Source organism: Pelobates fuscus, chromosome 8 (assembly GCF_036172605.1).
Source record: "Pelobates fuscus isolate aPelFus1 chromosome 8, aPelFus1.pri, whole genome shotgun sequence".
Classification (NCBI taxonomy): domain Eukaryota; kingdom Metazoa; phylum Chordata; class Amphibia; order Anura; family Pelobatidae; genus Pelobates; species Pelobates fuscus.
In genome coordinates this window covers 76,974,634-76,992,639 of record NC_086324.1, presented here as the reverse complement: position 1 = coordinate 76,992,639, position 18,006 = coordinate 76,974,634, and the positions used below count along the sequence as shown (strand labels likewise).

General features: G+C 43.4%; 1 protein-coding gene across 1 annotated transcript in view; it reads left to right on the top strand.

Moving 5' to 3' along the window:
* Positions 1–17,651, top strand: part of LOC134570783 (uncharacterized) — a 41,325-nt gene extending 23,674 nt beyond the window's left edge. Inside the window, exons 4-7 of the mRNA XM_063428753.1 lie at positions 3,009–3,168; positions 12,812–12,922; positions 15,642–16,092; positions 17,274–17,651. Coding sequence (XP_063284823.1) covers positions 3,009–3,168; positions 12,812–12,922; positions 15,642–16,092; positions 17,274–17,377 — 826 coding nt within the window. The 3' untranslated portion in view covers positions 17,378–17,651. The remainder of the gene's footprint in view (positions 1–3,008; positions 3,169–12,811; positions 12,923–15,641; positions 16,093–17,273) is intronic.
* The last annotated feature ends 355 nt before the right edge of the window (positions 17,652–18,006 follow it).

Sequence of the window (18,006 nt, the reverse complement as noted above, 5' to 3'; positions counted from 1 at the left end):
CCACAAGACTTGCCATTTTGAAGATGCTCTGATGCAGTTGCCTAGCCATAACTATTTGGCCCTTGTTAAAGTCACTCAGATATTTTCGATGGACAATTTTCCTGCTTCCAAAACATGAAATTTAAGAACTGACTGTTCACTTGCTGCCTAATGTATCCCACCCCTTGACTGGTGCCATTGTAACAATATAATCAATGTTATTTACTTCATCTCTCAGTGGTTTTAATGCTGTAGCTAATCAGTGTACATATGTGCACATATATATTAATATATTTGTATTATATTAATGTATGTGTATATATTATAAGGTTAATTTTATAAAGTTGTGGTTACAAACATGAAGATAATACACATTCATTATTAGATATATATATTAGGGATCGACCTATATTATCGGCCGATATTCGGTATTTTCGGCAATATCGGTATCGGCCAATAGGGATACCGATATTGCCGATAATACAGACCAGGACCGCCGGGCTCATTACAAGCCTGGCAGTCCTGGGGGGGCCGGCAGCAAGCTGTTACTTAACTTTCCAGCAGCTCCTGCAGCTCCCCAGTGTAAATCTCGCGAGACCCGCGGCCGCAAAGCGTTGCCACGGGTTACCATGGCAACGCTCCGCGCGGCACTCAGGCCGCGAGATTTAGACAGGGAGCTGCAGGAGCTGCTGGAAAGGTAAGTAAGCGCTTGCTGCCGGCCCCCACTGCACATCCATGCCACCTGACCACCAGTGAATGTCATAGTCCCCCTCCCTGACCAGGGAGGGGGGACAAAAAATGTAAATAAAACATATAAACATTAACATTTTTCATAAAAAATGCCCTCCCTCTCCCCCCATTTTACAAAAATCACATCCCTTCAGGAACACACACACACACGCTGCATTTTATATACACACTACACACTCTGTAAATAATGCAGAGTGTGTAGTGTGTGTGTATATAATGTATTGTGTGTGTAGTGTGTATATATAATGCAGACACTACACATGCTGTATTATATACACACACTACACACTGTATTCATTATATACACACACTATACAAACACATACACACACTGCATTCACTTTACGCACACTACACACACTGCATTCACTATACACACACTGCATTCAATATACACACATTACACACACTGCGTCGCTACACACACACTACACACTGCACTCACTTTACACACACTACACACACTGCATTCACTTTACACACCACACACTACATTCACTATACACACACTACACAAACACACACACTCTGCATTCATTATATACACACTTCCCAAACAGTCACTGCATTAACTATACACACTACACAAATACACACTGCATTCAATATATACACACTACACAAATACACACAGCTCCCGTCTAAACACACTGCATCCACTGCATGTGGCATGCATATTTTGTGCATTTACCTTTAGAAATAGTTTATTTTATTTTATCGGCTATCGGCCTAAAAGTTCACAGATTATCGGTATCGGCTCTAAAAAAATCAATATGGGTCGATCCCTATATATATCTATATGCATAATACACTCAGAAATCACATAAACAAATATAAAATGTAGCAAGAACTTTGCACTCCACACAGTGTAATCAACTAAACTTTAAATTGCAGGAAATTAAAATCCAAATAATTTACGTGAAAGTACCTGATTTGGAAAAAAGTCTCCAACTCCGTTATAGTGATAACTTGACTATTTTAGCCTATATTCTAAATGTCTGATTTTCGTTCACAAACATTCTTAGTTTGTGAATAACTCTGCCTATCTGCCAATGTTTCTTGCCAAGGTGTCAAATTCCAATGTAAGAATAAACTAAATGACTTCATTTTAATCAAGTCAGTCAACCTTTCAAGCCTATTACTGGACTTTCCACAACACGGCAAGTTACTGTGACTAAAGCATTGATGTATTCTGTTGATCATATCTGTTTAAAAATAGTTATTTTGCTTATGTTGAAGTCTTGTGCATGCTTTCATTCACGCTAGAGCGTTTTCAATTTTATTTTAATTTTTTTACCAGTATAACTACGCATTATAGCCTCAATTATTATTGTTGGATAAGGTTTCCGAATGATAATATTTTTGGATAAACTCTTAAAAGGACTGTAAATTATGAAAAATATTTTAGTTTTGTAATGTTTTGATATATATTTTTTTTTTTTTTGATGTTTTATTTTTTTCTTAATATGTTGAAAAAAAAAGTTTCTTATCCAAAAATATAAATTAGTTTGGAAAGCATATTCAACAATATTAAATCGAAGCCTATGCTGGCACAATGCATTATAGGAACTGTGTGTTTGCCAGGTGAAATTAATGGACTTGCTCCATGGCACTTCATGACCTTGCTTCACTCCTGAAACTACGTGGATCTTGTGACCATGTCAAATAATGTGGAATGTAAATCATATGATAATTTTATTTGGTCAGTGGACATCCAAACACTTTTTTATGACTTCTGTAGTTTAGAGTATGTCTTTGACTTGAATTTAGGTATCCTACTGGGATTCATTCACACTTAAATATGGAATTGTCAGGATATTTCCATTATTATTTTGAGAGGTGACACTTATTGATCAGGTTAATTTGATGAATAGTGTAATATTGTAAATTGCACATTTTTATTTATGATTGATCATGTTCTGTACGTACATGTTGTATGTCTTCTCAGGTCAATGTACTATGTGAAGAATTTGTCTTTTTTTTTGTTATTGTATTATATGAGGGACCTTATAGTTCATCTGAGGTAATGTCATTTAATGGCAGAAGGAGAAATTCCTAAGGTGTACTCTAATACAAAGTGAAAATTGTATGTGATTTCAATATGCTAAGGCCCATTTTTTATCCAAACATACCGGTGTGATTTAATAATTGGTTGCTAAGAGGTACAGTATGTACTACATCCTCATATAAAACTTGACACTGTAATGCTATTGAAGGAAGGAACTTTTTTTTGAAGACAAGATGAAATTCAACATGAGATTCAATCTCTTTGCATGCAGGTTATTAAGAAAACAGCTAAGTCACTGGGCTGGAGCAGTTCAAGTCTTACAGGAGAGCCATGAAGACAGTCACAGCAGACTAAAGGCCGAGATCCGAGCACTAAACGATAACAGTGAGTGCATGAGGACAGAATTGCAGCAATTGAGGCAAAATGTGCAGGTATTGCAAACACTATTGCACTGTTATATGTAGTGTGCCCTAACGATCTCTTGTTTCTTTTATTGACATGCAGTTGGTGGTCAGTATATTATGTGTCAGTCTAGGTACCATAACCATAACTATAAGCCCTACATTTAACCTCCCATTTACTCCTGGACAACAGCAATGGCTGCAGTATTCATTAGCACAAATACATAGAACAGAAACCAAAAACAGGTACTTGCTCTCTGTGACAGATCCCTCTGTCTTGGACTTAAGTAACCATATTCCTCATTCGTTAGTTTGATTCGTGTTTCCCCGTTCATGTGGACTCTATGCCGTTCCCTTTTTAAATACCGAATAAAACTACCGAACGGCCGGCCACCCAGTAGAGAAGTGTGCTGCTGGTTAACCTCTTGGCCCCATTAGAATGTTGAGGTTAACCGCAGACATCTCTTAATTGATACGGTAGTTGGGTGGTTGCCATTCGTATACCGACCACGAGGTCGCGGCCATTTTAAATCCACAAACACACAGCGGTGTTCGACGCCTAACTCATGGAACTCACCGCTGAAACCGCCGACCTCCCTTCTTGTTCGATAGAAAGTCACGAACGGCCCTGTGTTCGGTATTTTGTCCATGAATACACCACACCCAGATAGACATCCCGTGGAGCTCATTCGTATGAAAGCTGACTTTGTGAACACTTTGGCTCCACGGCGATTGGACTGTGCGCGTAGGATCTGAGTGCTATTCGTTACTTTTGTGCACTCAGATCCTAGCTATCTGGGGACCTGTTGAATGCCTGTAATATGTTGTAACATGTCACAGTTATTTATTTTTATGCCTTTTTGTTATTGTCATCTAAAATGGCATTTAGGCTCTGTCCTGGGAGATAATTGAATTACTTCACAATTATCTCCCCGGGCAGAGCAGAGGGTTCTAGGTAATAAAAGGGGAATGGCTAAGTGTGTACCCTGTGATTGGCTACTACAATGTCCTTGCCACAGTCTCCCATCTGGTTCCCTAGGGGAGTGTCCACCAGGTGGGAGACCTGCATAAAAGCCGGGCATGTAGCCCTCATTAAACCAGATTCCTGCTGACCCTCAATACAGAGCTTTGTCTCGTCATTGGGGGGATTATTCGTATGGAGTACGCTTGTTCGGCTGTTTGGGAGAATAACTGATTCGTATGATTGCTGTTCGGCTGCTTATGAGAATAATTGAACCGTATGATCGCTGTTTGGCAGTTTGTAGCGCTCAGTGGCTACCTCTGTATTCGGTAAGGGAACGTCCTATACGGCAGTAACCCCTCTCCTACCGGGGCAGCCGTAACACTCTCTAACCCAAATCCTTCTGCATATTTAAAGAACTGGAGGGTGTGCTATCCGTTCCATTTGTCTAGAAATTGGAATATTTGTGAATTACTGGAAATTATAGAACTTTTCCAATTGTAAACAATTACCATTTTGACCCCTGTAAAAATGTGTTGACAAAGAATTATATCATCTTTCCTAAAATCAAGACAACTTCAATTGTTTGTACATAAATATTTATAAAGCCTGCAGATTTGCCACTACTAGGATTCCCGGCTGCATTTGAAATTGTTTATATGTAAATATTTAATAACATTAAATATTATTTCAAAATTGTGTGGGGCTATTTCCACTTATGTAACCGAGTGAAAGAAGAGTAGGTTTCCCCTTTCACTGATATCCCTAATAGTGCATATTCTGCTAGATGGCCAAGGGAGAAAGTCTGAACAAAGAATTAAAAGTCAAAATGTGAAACTTAGACTTTTATCTCAGAATCAAGTAGAAAGAGCAGTAATCTTCTCAATCAAAGGCACAACATTCTAGAATTAACAGAATTTATGGATCTCAAGGAAGTACAAACCATGTGTACAAACATCCTCACAGAGTCTGATGAAAGTGAGACTTTACCCAAGAGCAATATGTATACAAAAGTAGTAAGTAATATTTTGTGCCTAACCACACTTGCAGGCCTGACATAGCATCTGAGCAGAAAAGTGAGCTCACACAGAGAAAAGGCACTGTTTACATTACAACTTTAGTGGTAGTAATTCAGCGCCTCCACGCTCTGCATAGAGATGCTGAATGTTCTTCATAGAGATGCACTCATTCAAAGCATCTCTATGAGGCAATGCTGATTGGCACAGCATGGCTTTTGCTGCACATCTCAATAGCCTCACAATGCTTTCCTATGGGAAACATTGGATTGGCTGAGATTGTCAATTTTGATGATCTCAGCCAAGGAAGCGGAGCAGGGGTGGAGCTAGCTGCAGCTGAGTGAAGGTGAGTTTAATACCATTTTTAAAGAGTGTCAAGGTTGGCCAGTGATCTAAACTGCGTTTTTACCACTGTCGGGTCATAAATACACATTTATATTGCTCACACGATAGTGTTCCTTTAACCTTGTTATTTCTACAGAGGTATAGAGCTCATTACACCAACCTGGTTCTCATATTGTAAATTACAAATTATATCTTCCATTTAAGATGCAGAACAAGTAGTTGTTAAACCTGTCTCTTTCAGACAGAATAATTAACCCTCAATAATACATCTCTCTACCCCATTCCATCTCCAGCTGTACTTATCTCCCTCTTCAATTTCCAGCCCTGTTTGCTCTCCCACGGTCCCACCTTCAATCCCCATCCATGTATTGCTTTCTCCCTTCATTATCCAGTACTACAAATCTAATGTCCCCTCTCATGCCCCAGATCCATGTATATACCCCTCTCCCCCTCCAGCTCTAACACCTCCTGCATTGTTTGCATGGCCAAACTACAGAACTCAGCATCACATCCCTTGCCTGAATTGAGCGCTGTTCCCTCTCAACCTCCATTAAATCTAGTAACGGCATTGCACTTAGCATTCAGAAGTGCATGCAAAGGGGATCTGTGAGTTGAGGGTTAAAATGGCAGGAGCACTGCACCCAGACCACTTCATTGAGATGAAATGGTCTGGGTGCCTTTAGTGTCCCTTTAATCAAGGTTCTTTGAGCACCATGTAGTGTCTTATGGAGTTTGTAGGCAATTTGCTTCTAGATAGTGTTTCTCTTGTTGCATCTCTCCGTTTAACTTGGTTCTCAATAGGAGTCCCCCTGCAGGCATAACTTATGTAATGTGGTAACAAACAGGGATCCCCTGGACTGTAAGGAAGGGGAGGCATGACTGCTGCCACACAGTAAGGGGTGTGGACTGATGGGATACAATTGTGGCAATATGGGGGACAGTATAAGTATGTATGCTAGGGGAGGGTACTCACCATTCCTGAAAGAAGGCTGGAACAGGTTTTTCCCTATTGTTTCCCTTCTTTCCATATACTACACAAAAAAAAAAAAAAAAAGGAGGAAAATTTCAGGAGATTTTATTATTGCCTTACCTGATTGTTGATTTTAAGATGGCTGCAGTGTCTAAGGATGCCCTGATTGGGATGCTGCAGGCTTACCGTTCGTCTCATGGAGCTGGCTCTCTGGCTGAAGTAATGGCCGGTTTACCCCAGGAGGTGAGAGGAGAGGACCTGCTGGATGCTGAGAGCCCATCGCTGGCGAGTGGTAGGAGGCCTAGGCGGTCTAGGCCTCCTACTCGTCTTTCTCCAAGCCCAGTGAGACGAGGTGGCGGTGAGGTGGCTGTTCCGGTCGGGAGAAGCACCAGGATCGTTGATGGCGTGGTGAGCGGTGGATCCCGGGCTGCCAGGAGGCGGCCGCGGGCTGCAATGATGTCGGTGAGTCGGGCCCAACATGGCGGAGCGCGGGAAGAGCGCTCGAGGAGTCCTCCTTCTCTTCCGGCCGCACCGGAAATGACGCGCTCACTCAGGATGGCGGGAAAGAGCGTGGTCGCGCCGGCAGTGACGGGCGGCGCGCGCGTGATGACGTCACGCGCGCAAGTGCCGCGAAACCCGGAAGTGGGGCAGAGGAACCCGGAAGTGGGGCAAAGTCGGCGCAGAGAGGCTCGGGAGAGCCAGGAAAGAGCCTCAATATGCGAAGGAAGGCACCGGAGAGGCAATATGGCGGGGGGTCGGCCCCTGGCTGCTGAAGGACGTGGAGGAAGCAGCAGAATGGTCACTACCAGCAACCCATCTGGTAGTGGACCCAGCAACTGGCGGACCGGCCGGAGTACTGCTGACCCACAGGATTCGGAGTCTGGATCCCACGAATCAGATGACCAGGACCAGCAAGGAGATGGTGGCGACTGCCCTGGAGAGCGGGCTCACGTGGCAGCTCCTGTCAGCAGTGAGTTGGCCTGCGCTAGCGCTTGGGGTAGCCTAGCTGGGGGGTCACATCAGGAGCAAGGGGACTTGTTGCGCCTGCTTAGAGAGGTAGTAGATAGGTTGCCTCCCGCTGCGCACAGTGAGACCCATAGGGAGGTGGTACCTAGGTTGCCACCCGCTGCGCACAGTGAGACACATAGGGGCCTGGGGGTGCAGGCCCCAGTAACGCCGGCATGGGGAGGGGTGTTCCGCCCTCCGCTACCTGGCTGTGAATTGTCTCCTTTGGGCATGCATGTCCCAGTAGAGACATGTGATAAAATTTTAAAAGGAGAGTTTGTAGATTTTCTCTCACTGGTCCCTCCGGAGAAGGATTCTGTAGATAGGCCACGTCGTGGCGATCCCCAGGACACGGAGAAGAGCAAACAACTCCCACGGACATTTGGGAATTGGTTGCAAGGTTTTGCCGTGTTCGCTACTATCCTGACCAAGAGTTTTCCGGACCGGGCACCTGCCTTGTTCGGCTACCTAGACCTTATTTGGGGTGCATATAAGGTTTATGGTGGTCAGAGCTGGTACCGGTATGACCAGCAGTTCCGCCAAAAGATGGCGGTGTGTCCAGGGTTAGATTTTAGTACCCAGGATGGTAGCCTATGGCTGCTGATCATGACTCCCAGTCGTCCTTCCCCCTTTTCAGGAGCAGCCGGGGCTCCTTCAGGGGCACCGGCTGGTCCAAAGAAAGGAGTGTGCTGGCTCTTTAACGAGAGCCACTGCAGGTGGTACTCCTCCTGCCGTTTTAGGCATGAGTGATCGCATTGTGGAGGGGCTCACCCCGCTATGCGGTGCTTTAAGAAGGCGAGGCAGCCTGTGCCTAAGGCGGGGGGGCGAGACGACGGGTCAAAGGGGGAAGACCCCAGTGAGCGTGGCAAGGATGTTGCCGTGGCTCGAGCTTTACCCTAGACGCCACGACGCAGTGGTGCTGGGGGAAGGGTTTTCCGTGGGTTTTTGGATCCCTTTTGTTTTTTCCCCAGAGCCACGTTGGGCTGACAATCTCCGGTCAGTCAAGGGCAGGGAGCCCCTGTTGGGCGCAAAGTTGGCTAAGGAGACAGCGATGGGTCGCATGGCTGGGCCATTCGATTTTTCCCCTTTTTCTAACTTACGGGTCTCCCCTTTGGGACTTGTCCCAAAAAAGGAGGCTGGCTCTTTTCGGATGATTCATCACTTGTCCTACCCGGCTGGGAGTTCAGTGAATGATGACATTGACAGAGAGTTCAGCAGGGTCCGGTATGCCTCCTTTGATCGGGCGCTGTCGCTGGTTAGAAAAGCGGGAGTAGGGGCACTCATGGCAAAATCTGATATTGAATCGGCATTCCGGTTATTGCCGGTTCACCCGGAATGTTTTCACCTTCTGGGTTGTCAGTTTCAAGGGTCATATTTTTATGACATGTGCCTTCCCATGGGTTGTGCCATTTCCTGTTCCTATTTCGAAATGTTTGCTTCATTTTTGGAATGGGTAGTTGTTCAGTTCTCAGGTATTGCGTCAGTTACGCATTATCTCGATGATTTTTTGTTTGTGGGTCCTCGGGAGGGGGTGGAGTGTGCCCAGTTATTGTCGGCGTTCCGGGCAGTGGCGCACAGGTTTGGTGTGCCGGTGGCGGAGCAGAAGACAGAGGGGCCGCTTACCAAATTGTCGTTTCTGGGTATCGAAATCGATTCGATTCGTATGATTTTTCGCCTTCCCGACGAAAAATTAGTGGTTCTGTTGAGGATGGTAGATCTGGTAAAAGGGGCTAGGAAGGTCCAGCTCAGAACGTTACAGGTGTTGCTGGGTCATCTAGCGTTCGCTTGTCGCGTTCTACCTATGGGTCGTGCTTTCTGTCGACGCCTGTCGTTGGCGACGGTTGGTATCAGGGAGCCACATCATTACATCAGAGTCACGGCCAAGCTGCGGGCTGACTTACAGGTATGGAGTTCCTTCCTAAGCAAATATAATGGGCGGTCGTGCTGGTTGCATGAAGCGGTGTCGAATTCAGAGCTGAATCTCTTCACTGATGCGTCTGGGTCAGTCGGTTTTGGGGCCTTTTTTAGGGGCAAGTGGTGTGCTGCGGCGTGGCCTCCAGAATGGCGTGAGTTACCTGTTATGCGTAACCTTACCTTCCTGGAGCTTTTTCCCATAGTAGTGGCCCTGGCATTGTGGGGTGAGAATCTGCGGGATCAGGTGTTGGTTTTTCACACGGACAATATGAGTGTTGTCCATGTGATTAACCGATCGTCTTCTGCGTCTCCTCCTGTTCTGGCTCTCTTGCGGCATCTGGTGTTGCTTAGTTTGCAATTTAATGTGTGGATGCAGGCCCGGCATGTACCGGGGGAGCTGAACGTGGTAGCTGACTCTCTTTCTCGGTTTCAGTGGGACCGGTTTCGGGAGTCGGCTCCAGAGGCAGATCGCGAGGGTCTTCGCTGCCCTTCCTACTTATGGGACCTAATTTCGGAGGTTTGATGTCCTTGGTGTCGGACTCCTTGTCAGCTCCTACTTGGAAGGCATACAGGTCGGTATGGGTGGGTTGGTTGGCTTTGGTGGATGGGTCAGTGAGGCTGTCCTCTGAGGCGGCCCGGGTGGAGATCACTTTGAGGTACCTGGACGCGTTGCTCGCTGCTGGTAGGTCTTGTTCGGCGGCAGACAAGGCGTTGTCTGCCCTGTCTTTCCTGTTCCGGTTTCTGGGATGGAGGGACATCACCAGAGATTTTTGCTTACAGAGGGTTATGCGAGGTTGGAGGAGTCGGAGAGGTCCGGACCGACGTCGGCCGATCTCCTTCGATTTGCTGGGCCAATTGTTGACGGCTCTTCAGGCCGTCTGTGTATCACCAGGTGAGTGTCTGCTGTTTCAGGTGGCATTCTCCTTTTGCTTCTTTGGCGCGCTTAGAGTGGGGGAGCTGGTGGCCCCTTCCCGGCAGGCGACCCCCCCTTTACTGCTGTCGGATGTCCGCTGGTCTGACATGTTTGTGGACTTGCATATCCGTAGGTCTAAGACGGATCAGTCGGCAAGAGGCATGTGGTTGCGTGTGGGGAGTACTGGCGGGATGTTGTGCCCGGTGCGGCTGTTTGGCCAGTATCTGGCCATTCGTCCGTCGTCTGTGGCCTTGCTAGTTCATGCGGATGGGTCTCCATTGACGCGTTTTCAGTTTGCGTCAATGCTGGTTAAGGCGTTGCAGCATTGTGGTCTGGATCCAACCGGTTTCTCTCCTCATTCTTTTCGGATTGGTGCAGCCACTCAGGCTAGTGTGTTAGGATATTCGGGGTCTCAGGTGCAGCGATTGGGTAGATGGTCGTCGCGTAGGTATCAGCTGTACGTGCGGCCTCATTTACTGTAACTTGTCTTTGTTTTAGGGTGTTCTTCCCGGTATGTTTGGATTGTAGGACACTCTTTCATCTATTGGGCTGCTCGCCGGGCAGAGTCTCGTTCATATGGCCGAAATTTGGGGATTCCAGACGAGTTAGCAAGGGTTCGTTGGAGGGGTATTCGGGGTCTGTCATGGTGCCAAATCTACCCGGAGTGCGTTTCTCTCAGCAGGTTTGTGTCTGGGTCTGTGGTAATTGTAATCCATGCAGGGGGGAATGACCTAGGGAGGGTAAGGACGGTGGATTTAATACACGATGTACGGCGGGACTTGGCTCGGTGCATGCAATTATTTGAAGAATGTTGTTTGGTGTGGTCAGAGATTGTCCCCCGTCCGTGCTGGCAAGCCTTGCCGCATGCAAAAGGGTTGGAAAAGGCCAGGCGTAAATTTAATGTTGCAATTTCCAGGTTTGTTCGCTGCCTTGGCGGTGTGTCGGTTCGACACACGGAGTTGGAAGGGGACAATCGGAGTTTAATGAGGGCTGATGGGGTTCACCTGAATCCAATTGGGCTGGATATACTTAATGTGGGTATCCAAGGTGGGATTGAAACGGCGCTGTCTGCGGGGGGCGCGATGCCGACAAATGGAGATCAGGGTCGGCACCGCGGTGGCGGAGGTCCTGGCCAGCGCAAGTAATGCAAGACAAGGCTTTGGGGAGTCGCAGCTGCCAGGGCTGATGGCAGAAGGCAGACTGTACGGACTCTTGGAATTATCCGGTATATCTGTCTGTTGGGTAGTCACCCCAACAGCCGACAGGTGGTGATAAAGCTGGCTGAGTTGATATGTTGGTATAATAAAGCTGTGGCCGTTGCCCTTATCCAATACTCAGGTGTCTTGTCGTTATTGGGGGGGCAACGGGTATGTAAGTGGTCTGCAGTCAAGGGATCCCCTGGACTGTAAGGAAGGGGAGGCATGACTGCTGCCACACAGTAAGGGGTGTGGACTGATGGGATACAATTGTGGCAATATGGGGGACAGTATAAGTATGTATGCTAGGGGAGGGTACTCACCATTCCTGAAAGAAGGCTGGAACAGGTTTTTCCCTTCCCTCCCTCCCTCCCTGTAGGATGATTATGTATGTGGTTCTGTGTTTTGCGGTGTTTGTTGTTTCTCTTTTCTTTTTGTCACAGCTATGGCGGAGGTCTTGGCCAGCGCAAGTAATGCAAGACAAGGCTTTGGGGAGTCGCAGCTGCCAGGGCTGATGGCAGAAGGCAGACTGTACGGACTCTTGGAATTATCCGGTATATCTGTCTGTTGGGTAGTCACCCCAACAGCCGACAGGTGGTGATAAAGCTGGCTGAGTTGATATGTTGGTATAATAAAGCTGTGGCCGTTGCCCTTATCCAATACTCAGGTGTCTTGTCGTTATTGGGGGGGCAACGGGTATGTAAGTGGTCTGCAGTCATGAGTTCTGGATAAGTAATTGCATCTTCTCAAATACCCTTTGTAGTTTAGAGTCAGTTTTCAAAGCCAGTAACAAGCATATGTGATGTTTGGCTCAAACACCAATACGAGCTTCAGTTAGATACTATTGCAGGTATGTCTCTTAATTCCCATGTCCTTAGTTAATTTACCTTAAATTTCTCCAGAACTCTTAGCATCTAGTAGTGTCTACACATACACCAGCACCTACACAATTCAAAGCATAGAACACCCATGAGTATCAGCAATTACACAGAATTAAAAAGAAAATGTTCATTTCCGTAAACAAGAAGACCCGTTTCCCTCTTCAAACAAACATGGAAGACTTTGGTACAATGGCTGAGTACAATTGTTCAAGCTAATTAAATAACAAAATACTGTTACATGCTAAATTCCCGCCAGTTGTTCTTATTTCATGTAATATAAATTATAGCAATGCACAGATTATTTGCAACTACTATAATATATCATGGATGGGCAGCCATTGTTCTTTTTGTAAACTTTACACATGGCGTTTGTCTCGTTATGACTAGTTTTCTCTCAAAGTCTACCCAAAGTGATGTTCTACAAGAAACTCGTGAATAAATGTGTTTTGATACGTGTTTATTTTTATCATAGAGCAATGAGAGCAACGCCTCCGATTTACCTACTGCTTACAAGCAGAGCACGTGGAATAATAATTCACTTCAGATCAAGACTAAAGCAGTCTTATCACCTTCAAAAGCAAAGGTACTTTTTATTTGAGCTACAAAGTTTATTAATTTCTTATTTAAGTTACCTGTGCATGCAGAGACTTGAATTTATTTATTCTTTATTAGCGTTTATAAAGCGCCAACATATTCCGCAGGGCTGAACAACCGGGAAAAAGGTAGTACAATATAAACAGACCAAAACAAAAAATAAAGATTGACCTTCCCGTGAGCAGATTTAGCCCCTGAAAATCTTTTATACAGAGTAATTTGCTATAATCCATGAGTTTACAATTTACAGGTTAAAATGGGGACTCCGAGCAATGCCCACTAATGATCTGTCTCCCTGGCTATCGGCACGCTACCTGTCAGGTATAGGCTGACCTTCTCTCACCACTGGACGGTACCCTGCCCATGGAGGGTGTATGTTGAGTGGGGCTGCATGGTGGGACTCTCTCTTATTAACTCTTCTCTCACCCAATATCTTATTATTTAGTATTGCTCAGTTTAGCAGTTAAAAGTGGCAAATTATCAAGCATATGACCACACCAAACTCAAATGTCAGCTAAAATAACCTGTTGATGTTCATACTGTATGTTGTTAATCTCCTGACATAATTCAATAAGCCTGTTTACATTGCCTACACCATAGACAAAAGTGTGCTCCTACTCTAATGCCATGCTTGCGAATTACAGTTAAGACGCCATACTTACCTAAGCTGTCGTGGCATCAACCGATATCCTTAGCTAGTTAAGCAATATTTAATCATATCTAACCACCACTATATACACTAGAACCACTGTACATTTACTGACTCAAGCTTGACAACCCACCACAATAGAAATACAAAGCTAACCTGCATTTAGCATGTTTATAAACTTAAAATTGTTCCCAGCCTGTTATGTTTCTCATAAAAAAATGTGCTGTTTATTTCTGCCATGACAATGTATGCCATTGAAATGCCTGTAATTGCTGTCGTGGCGCTACAGGTACCTATGTTATGTAATCAAATGCACAAGAAAAATAAAGAATTAAAAAAAAATAAAAAATGGGGACATGAGACAAGAGGTAGCAGGGGGAATTTGGAGGGGATGGCAGAGGAAATTAATAGTATAATTGCAGTAACTGGTAACATGTAAAGGGAAAGAGGAGGTGATTGACTGTGATGTTGTCACAAACTTACCTATGCCTGGCGCCCGCGTGGCCTGAGGACGGGAGTGCGTGGCCACACTACTGCAGTCCTCATAGCCACGAGATCCTAACGCTCCCCTTTGGTCCTGCAAATGGCTCCCTCTGCAGGTTCATGGGGAAAACTGCAGCTCCTAAAATAATAAAATTGCAATGACGTCACGGTCTTAAAGCGACCGCGTCATCTAGGCGACCCCCATCCTGAATGGGAACTCTTTGAACCTATTTAAGGCCTGTTCTAGCCCTTACTCATTGCCATATCTACTAATTCCCCATTGCCCTATCGTAGTTTCTTTCCTGATACACATTAGTGCTTTATTTAAGTCTTTCTTGTTGTATTCCTGTTCTTGACCTCAGCTCGTATTTGACTTGTTATTTCTTGTATTCTGATCCGGCTTTGTATATACTCTGTGTATTTCTGTTTTTCTGTATTACTGACCTTGGCTAACCCTGACCTTGTTTTTCACTATAAATATATACGTTAAGTCCGGCTCGGTAATATGTCTTTCGGATCAACCTTTTGTGGGTTTCCACTCTTCCTGCAGGTTGGGGTACGACTCCCGTGACAGATGTCAAACAGTTGAAAGAGCATGCTATATAGTTATTTGGAAACAATGTGGGTGGCTAATGCTTAGTGAAAATGAAGTGGCTTTGTTTCAGTTGCTTTGTGGAATTGGGCCTAGGGAGTAGAAATAGAGATCATTTTGGGGTTATTTGTCTCAAAAAGGCAACTCTTGTATTTAGTAAAAGCAATTTGGGGGCATATGTGGAACTCATAAATGTGGTAATTAATTTATTAGCAATTGGATGCATGCCGGTAAAAGCACTTTAAATTCCTTTCAAAGTATAGGCATTTAGATTTTCATCAGGCACCAAATTCTGAATAAAATTTCTAAATATCTGTTGGCCTACTTTCTGCAGGCAAACGTATAGAAAAATAAAACGAAACAAAGCTGAATATTTGTGGACATCTGGTTAAAAATAAACCTTTATTCCTCATACCATAGGGACATATTGATAAAATAACATGTTCCTAGATTGTTGCTAGACACCTTGCCCTATGACTTTTTATTAGCATTGTCTCTGATAAATTAGATTTTTACAATGTGGCAAAACAGCACTTTTCTTGTCCTTCTGATGTCTATCCATGTATGAATGCCCTAGTACAAAGTTCAGCCAACAAATTCAAAAGAGTAATGCGACATTATAAAAAATATATTTCAATATAAAATGACACACCAATTCTCTTAACATGGTATTTGGATTGTATAGGGGACATTGTTGTAAAGAGAGAAAGTAAACAAAACAAATATGGACATGGGGGGAAAAGTCTGCATTGTGATTGGTGGGTTAGCATTTTGACAAATCAGCAGGCAGCTAAATTTGAAAAAATCATGACTAGAGATATGCCAGTGATGAGAGACTATTATTTTTTAAAATGTATGTAATATTATTATTGTTCTATGTATGATGAGAGCAAGCCATTGTTAAATGTTGTACTATTCTGTTTTAGAATTGGGTGTATTTATATTGGCAATACGCACTGTAATACTTTACTTTGTTTAATTTAGGGATCACCTCAATGCTCAAAATTAAGACGAAGACTTAATGTCAAAACTTTGCCAATTTCGTATTCAAATAGCTGGGGAGTCAGTGATTTAACACAGGGTGAAACTCCTGGGCAAAAGAACAGAAAGGACTGGCATACTGTGCAATACCCATTCCAGACTGAAGAGGACCATCTCAAGGCTCAAAACAGAGACACACTAATGCACATGAGACACTTATGCAAATCAATAAAGGCTGCTAAAAACTTCAGAGATGGCAAAATAACAGAAGGTGGGCAGTGTTTGAGCTCCGACCAGACAGCACCATTAAAATCCACACAGGAAAGTCAATTGGATGCCTGTTCCTCATTAATGCATCCTCACCAAGAAGTCTCAACCATGAAGAATGAAGAAGTTGAACTTCATGAATTGGTAGTGAAATTGAAGGATGCATTGTCTTTTCAAATACAACCAGGTAAATAAATATAAATATTGCAATTGTAACCCTTTTGTGACAATTTTCACTATAATAGGACAGAGATTAACATTGCCCAGGGCTGTATGCCCAAATAGGGCCTTCTTCTAGAGCCCTGGGCTCTGTTACTGTGAGTGCTCCGTGTGTGGTCGCTGAGTATGTATGTGTTTATATGTGTTAGAAAGATTGAGTATTGTTTGTGAGATGGTGCATAGTGGCTAAGTGTTGTGTGTGTGGTGGAGGCTGAGAACTGCATGGGAGTAGAGGCATGTGTGTGCTCAATTGGTGTTGTGTGTGTGTGTGTTTGCTAAATTGTATGTTTGTAGGGGAGTCTGAGTTTTCAAAATACATGTAAATATTTAACCGGTATCATCCAAGCAGAAGCAGTAGATCATGGCAGATAAACTTATCTTTAAGCCACTTCATGTACAAAAATATTCCAGATGTTAGTGACAGTGAACCAAAACACCAGCTTTAGATTGGCCTATTCGTTTTTTATTTTAAAATCGGCATTGAAAGGCTACCACGGGAGCATTTTTGAACCTTCATCTGTCTCCTCTTTGAATGTACAACCATGACCTAATTATTATAAATTATAGTGAGAATATAAAGCAAATATAATCCTTACAGTACAAAGTGTTAAAAGTATATGTATGCATCAACAAATGATTTAGAATTCATAAGTAGAATTCTGAATTTCCACCACATCCCAGAATGCCTTGCAGCTACATGAAACTGTTGTATCATTATTATTATGAATGAGAGCACCAACGAGCTGATGACTGTAGTATTTGTTGTATGTAATTCGTAGACCCAAACTTTAGTTCCCAATTTGTTCAAACAGTGACGGACCACTACCATGGGAACCCATATAAATGTGGGATGGAACATTAATGTAACATTCCAAGAGTAGCTCACTACAGTGTGTATTGTTGGAAATACAAAGTGAATTCAAAGTGAAATAAAATTTGTAGACTTAAAAATTGGCATTTTTGCATTTTATTAAAGAAACAGAGAATACTATTGTGCTTTTCTATTTCTTTAATTTCCTCAGCTGCAAAGCCTTGAACTGAAAGAAGATGAATGAGTTAATACTATTCTACTAGTCTTTACAATATATCCTTGTTTCTTTCATCTCATGTTAACTTCTAGGTATTTACAATTAATTTCCTTTTTTGTAGGTCATCTCCCTGGAATAAAGCAAGAGTTCCTCTTTTCAGTGGAGCAGGTTTGCAGGTCCTACTCTGACCTCATAAACCAAATCATTGAACCAACATTAAAATGATTCACATTAATGAAGAGCTGTGCTGAATATTGTTCCACTGTGTTCTTATCAAACCTTTTGATATATTTAAAATGTTCTAAGAGCAGTCATTGGAAATTTACTTCTAGTGTTTTCAACTTTAGTTTTTCTGTCAGTGGAAAAGAATACTCAGGATTCATGAATTCAGATATGATAAGCCTCCTTAATTCCGAAATGTAATGAAGATGGTTCCCAAGATCAAGCCTAAAGTGAAATATATACTTTTCCTTAGTTACTTATTTGCATCAAATCTTCTCTAACATTGTGTGTGAACGACAACTAAAGAAGTTTCACAAAAAGTTTCTCATTGTATTACATTATTATTCATTGTGTTGCATTTTTTTTTTTTATCGCAGGTATTTCACATGGATATAGCTAATTTCGTAAATTATTTTGGAGCAGACAAAGTGGGTGGCATTTTTGTGTGATGTAGCACAATTAGATTAGAATGGGAGCCAGAATTTGTAGTGATTATTAAAAAAAATATATTATTAATGATCTATTACAAACATCAGTAATAGATAATAAAGACATTCTCAGAGCATGTCATCAGGATAAGCGTAAGTTCAGAAAATTTGCTCACTAGGTACAACGATGCCACTAACTCAAAC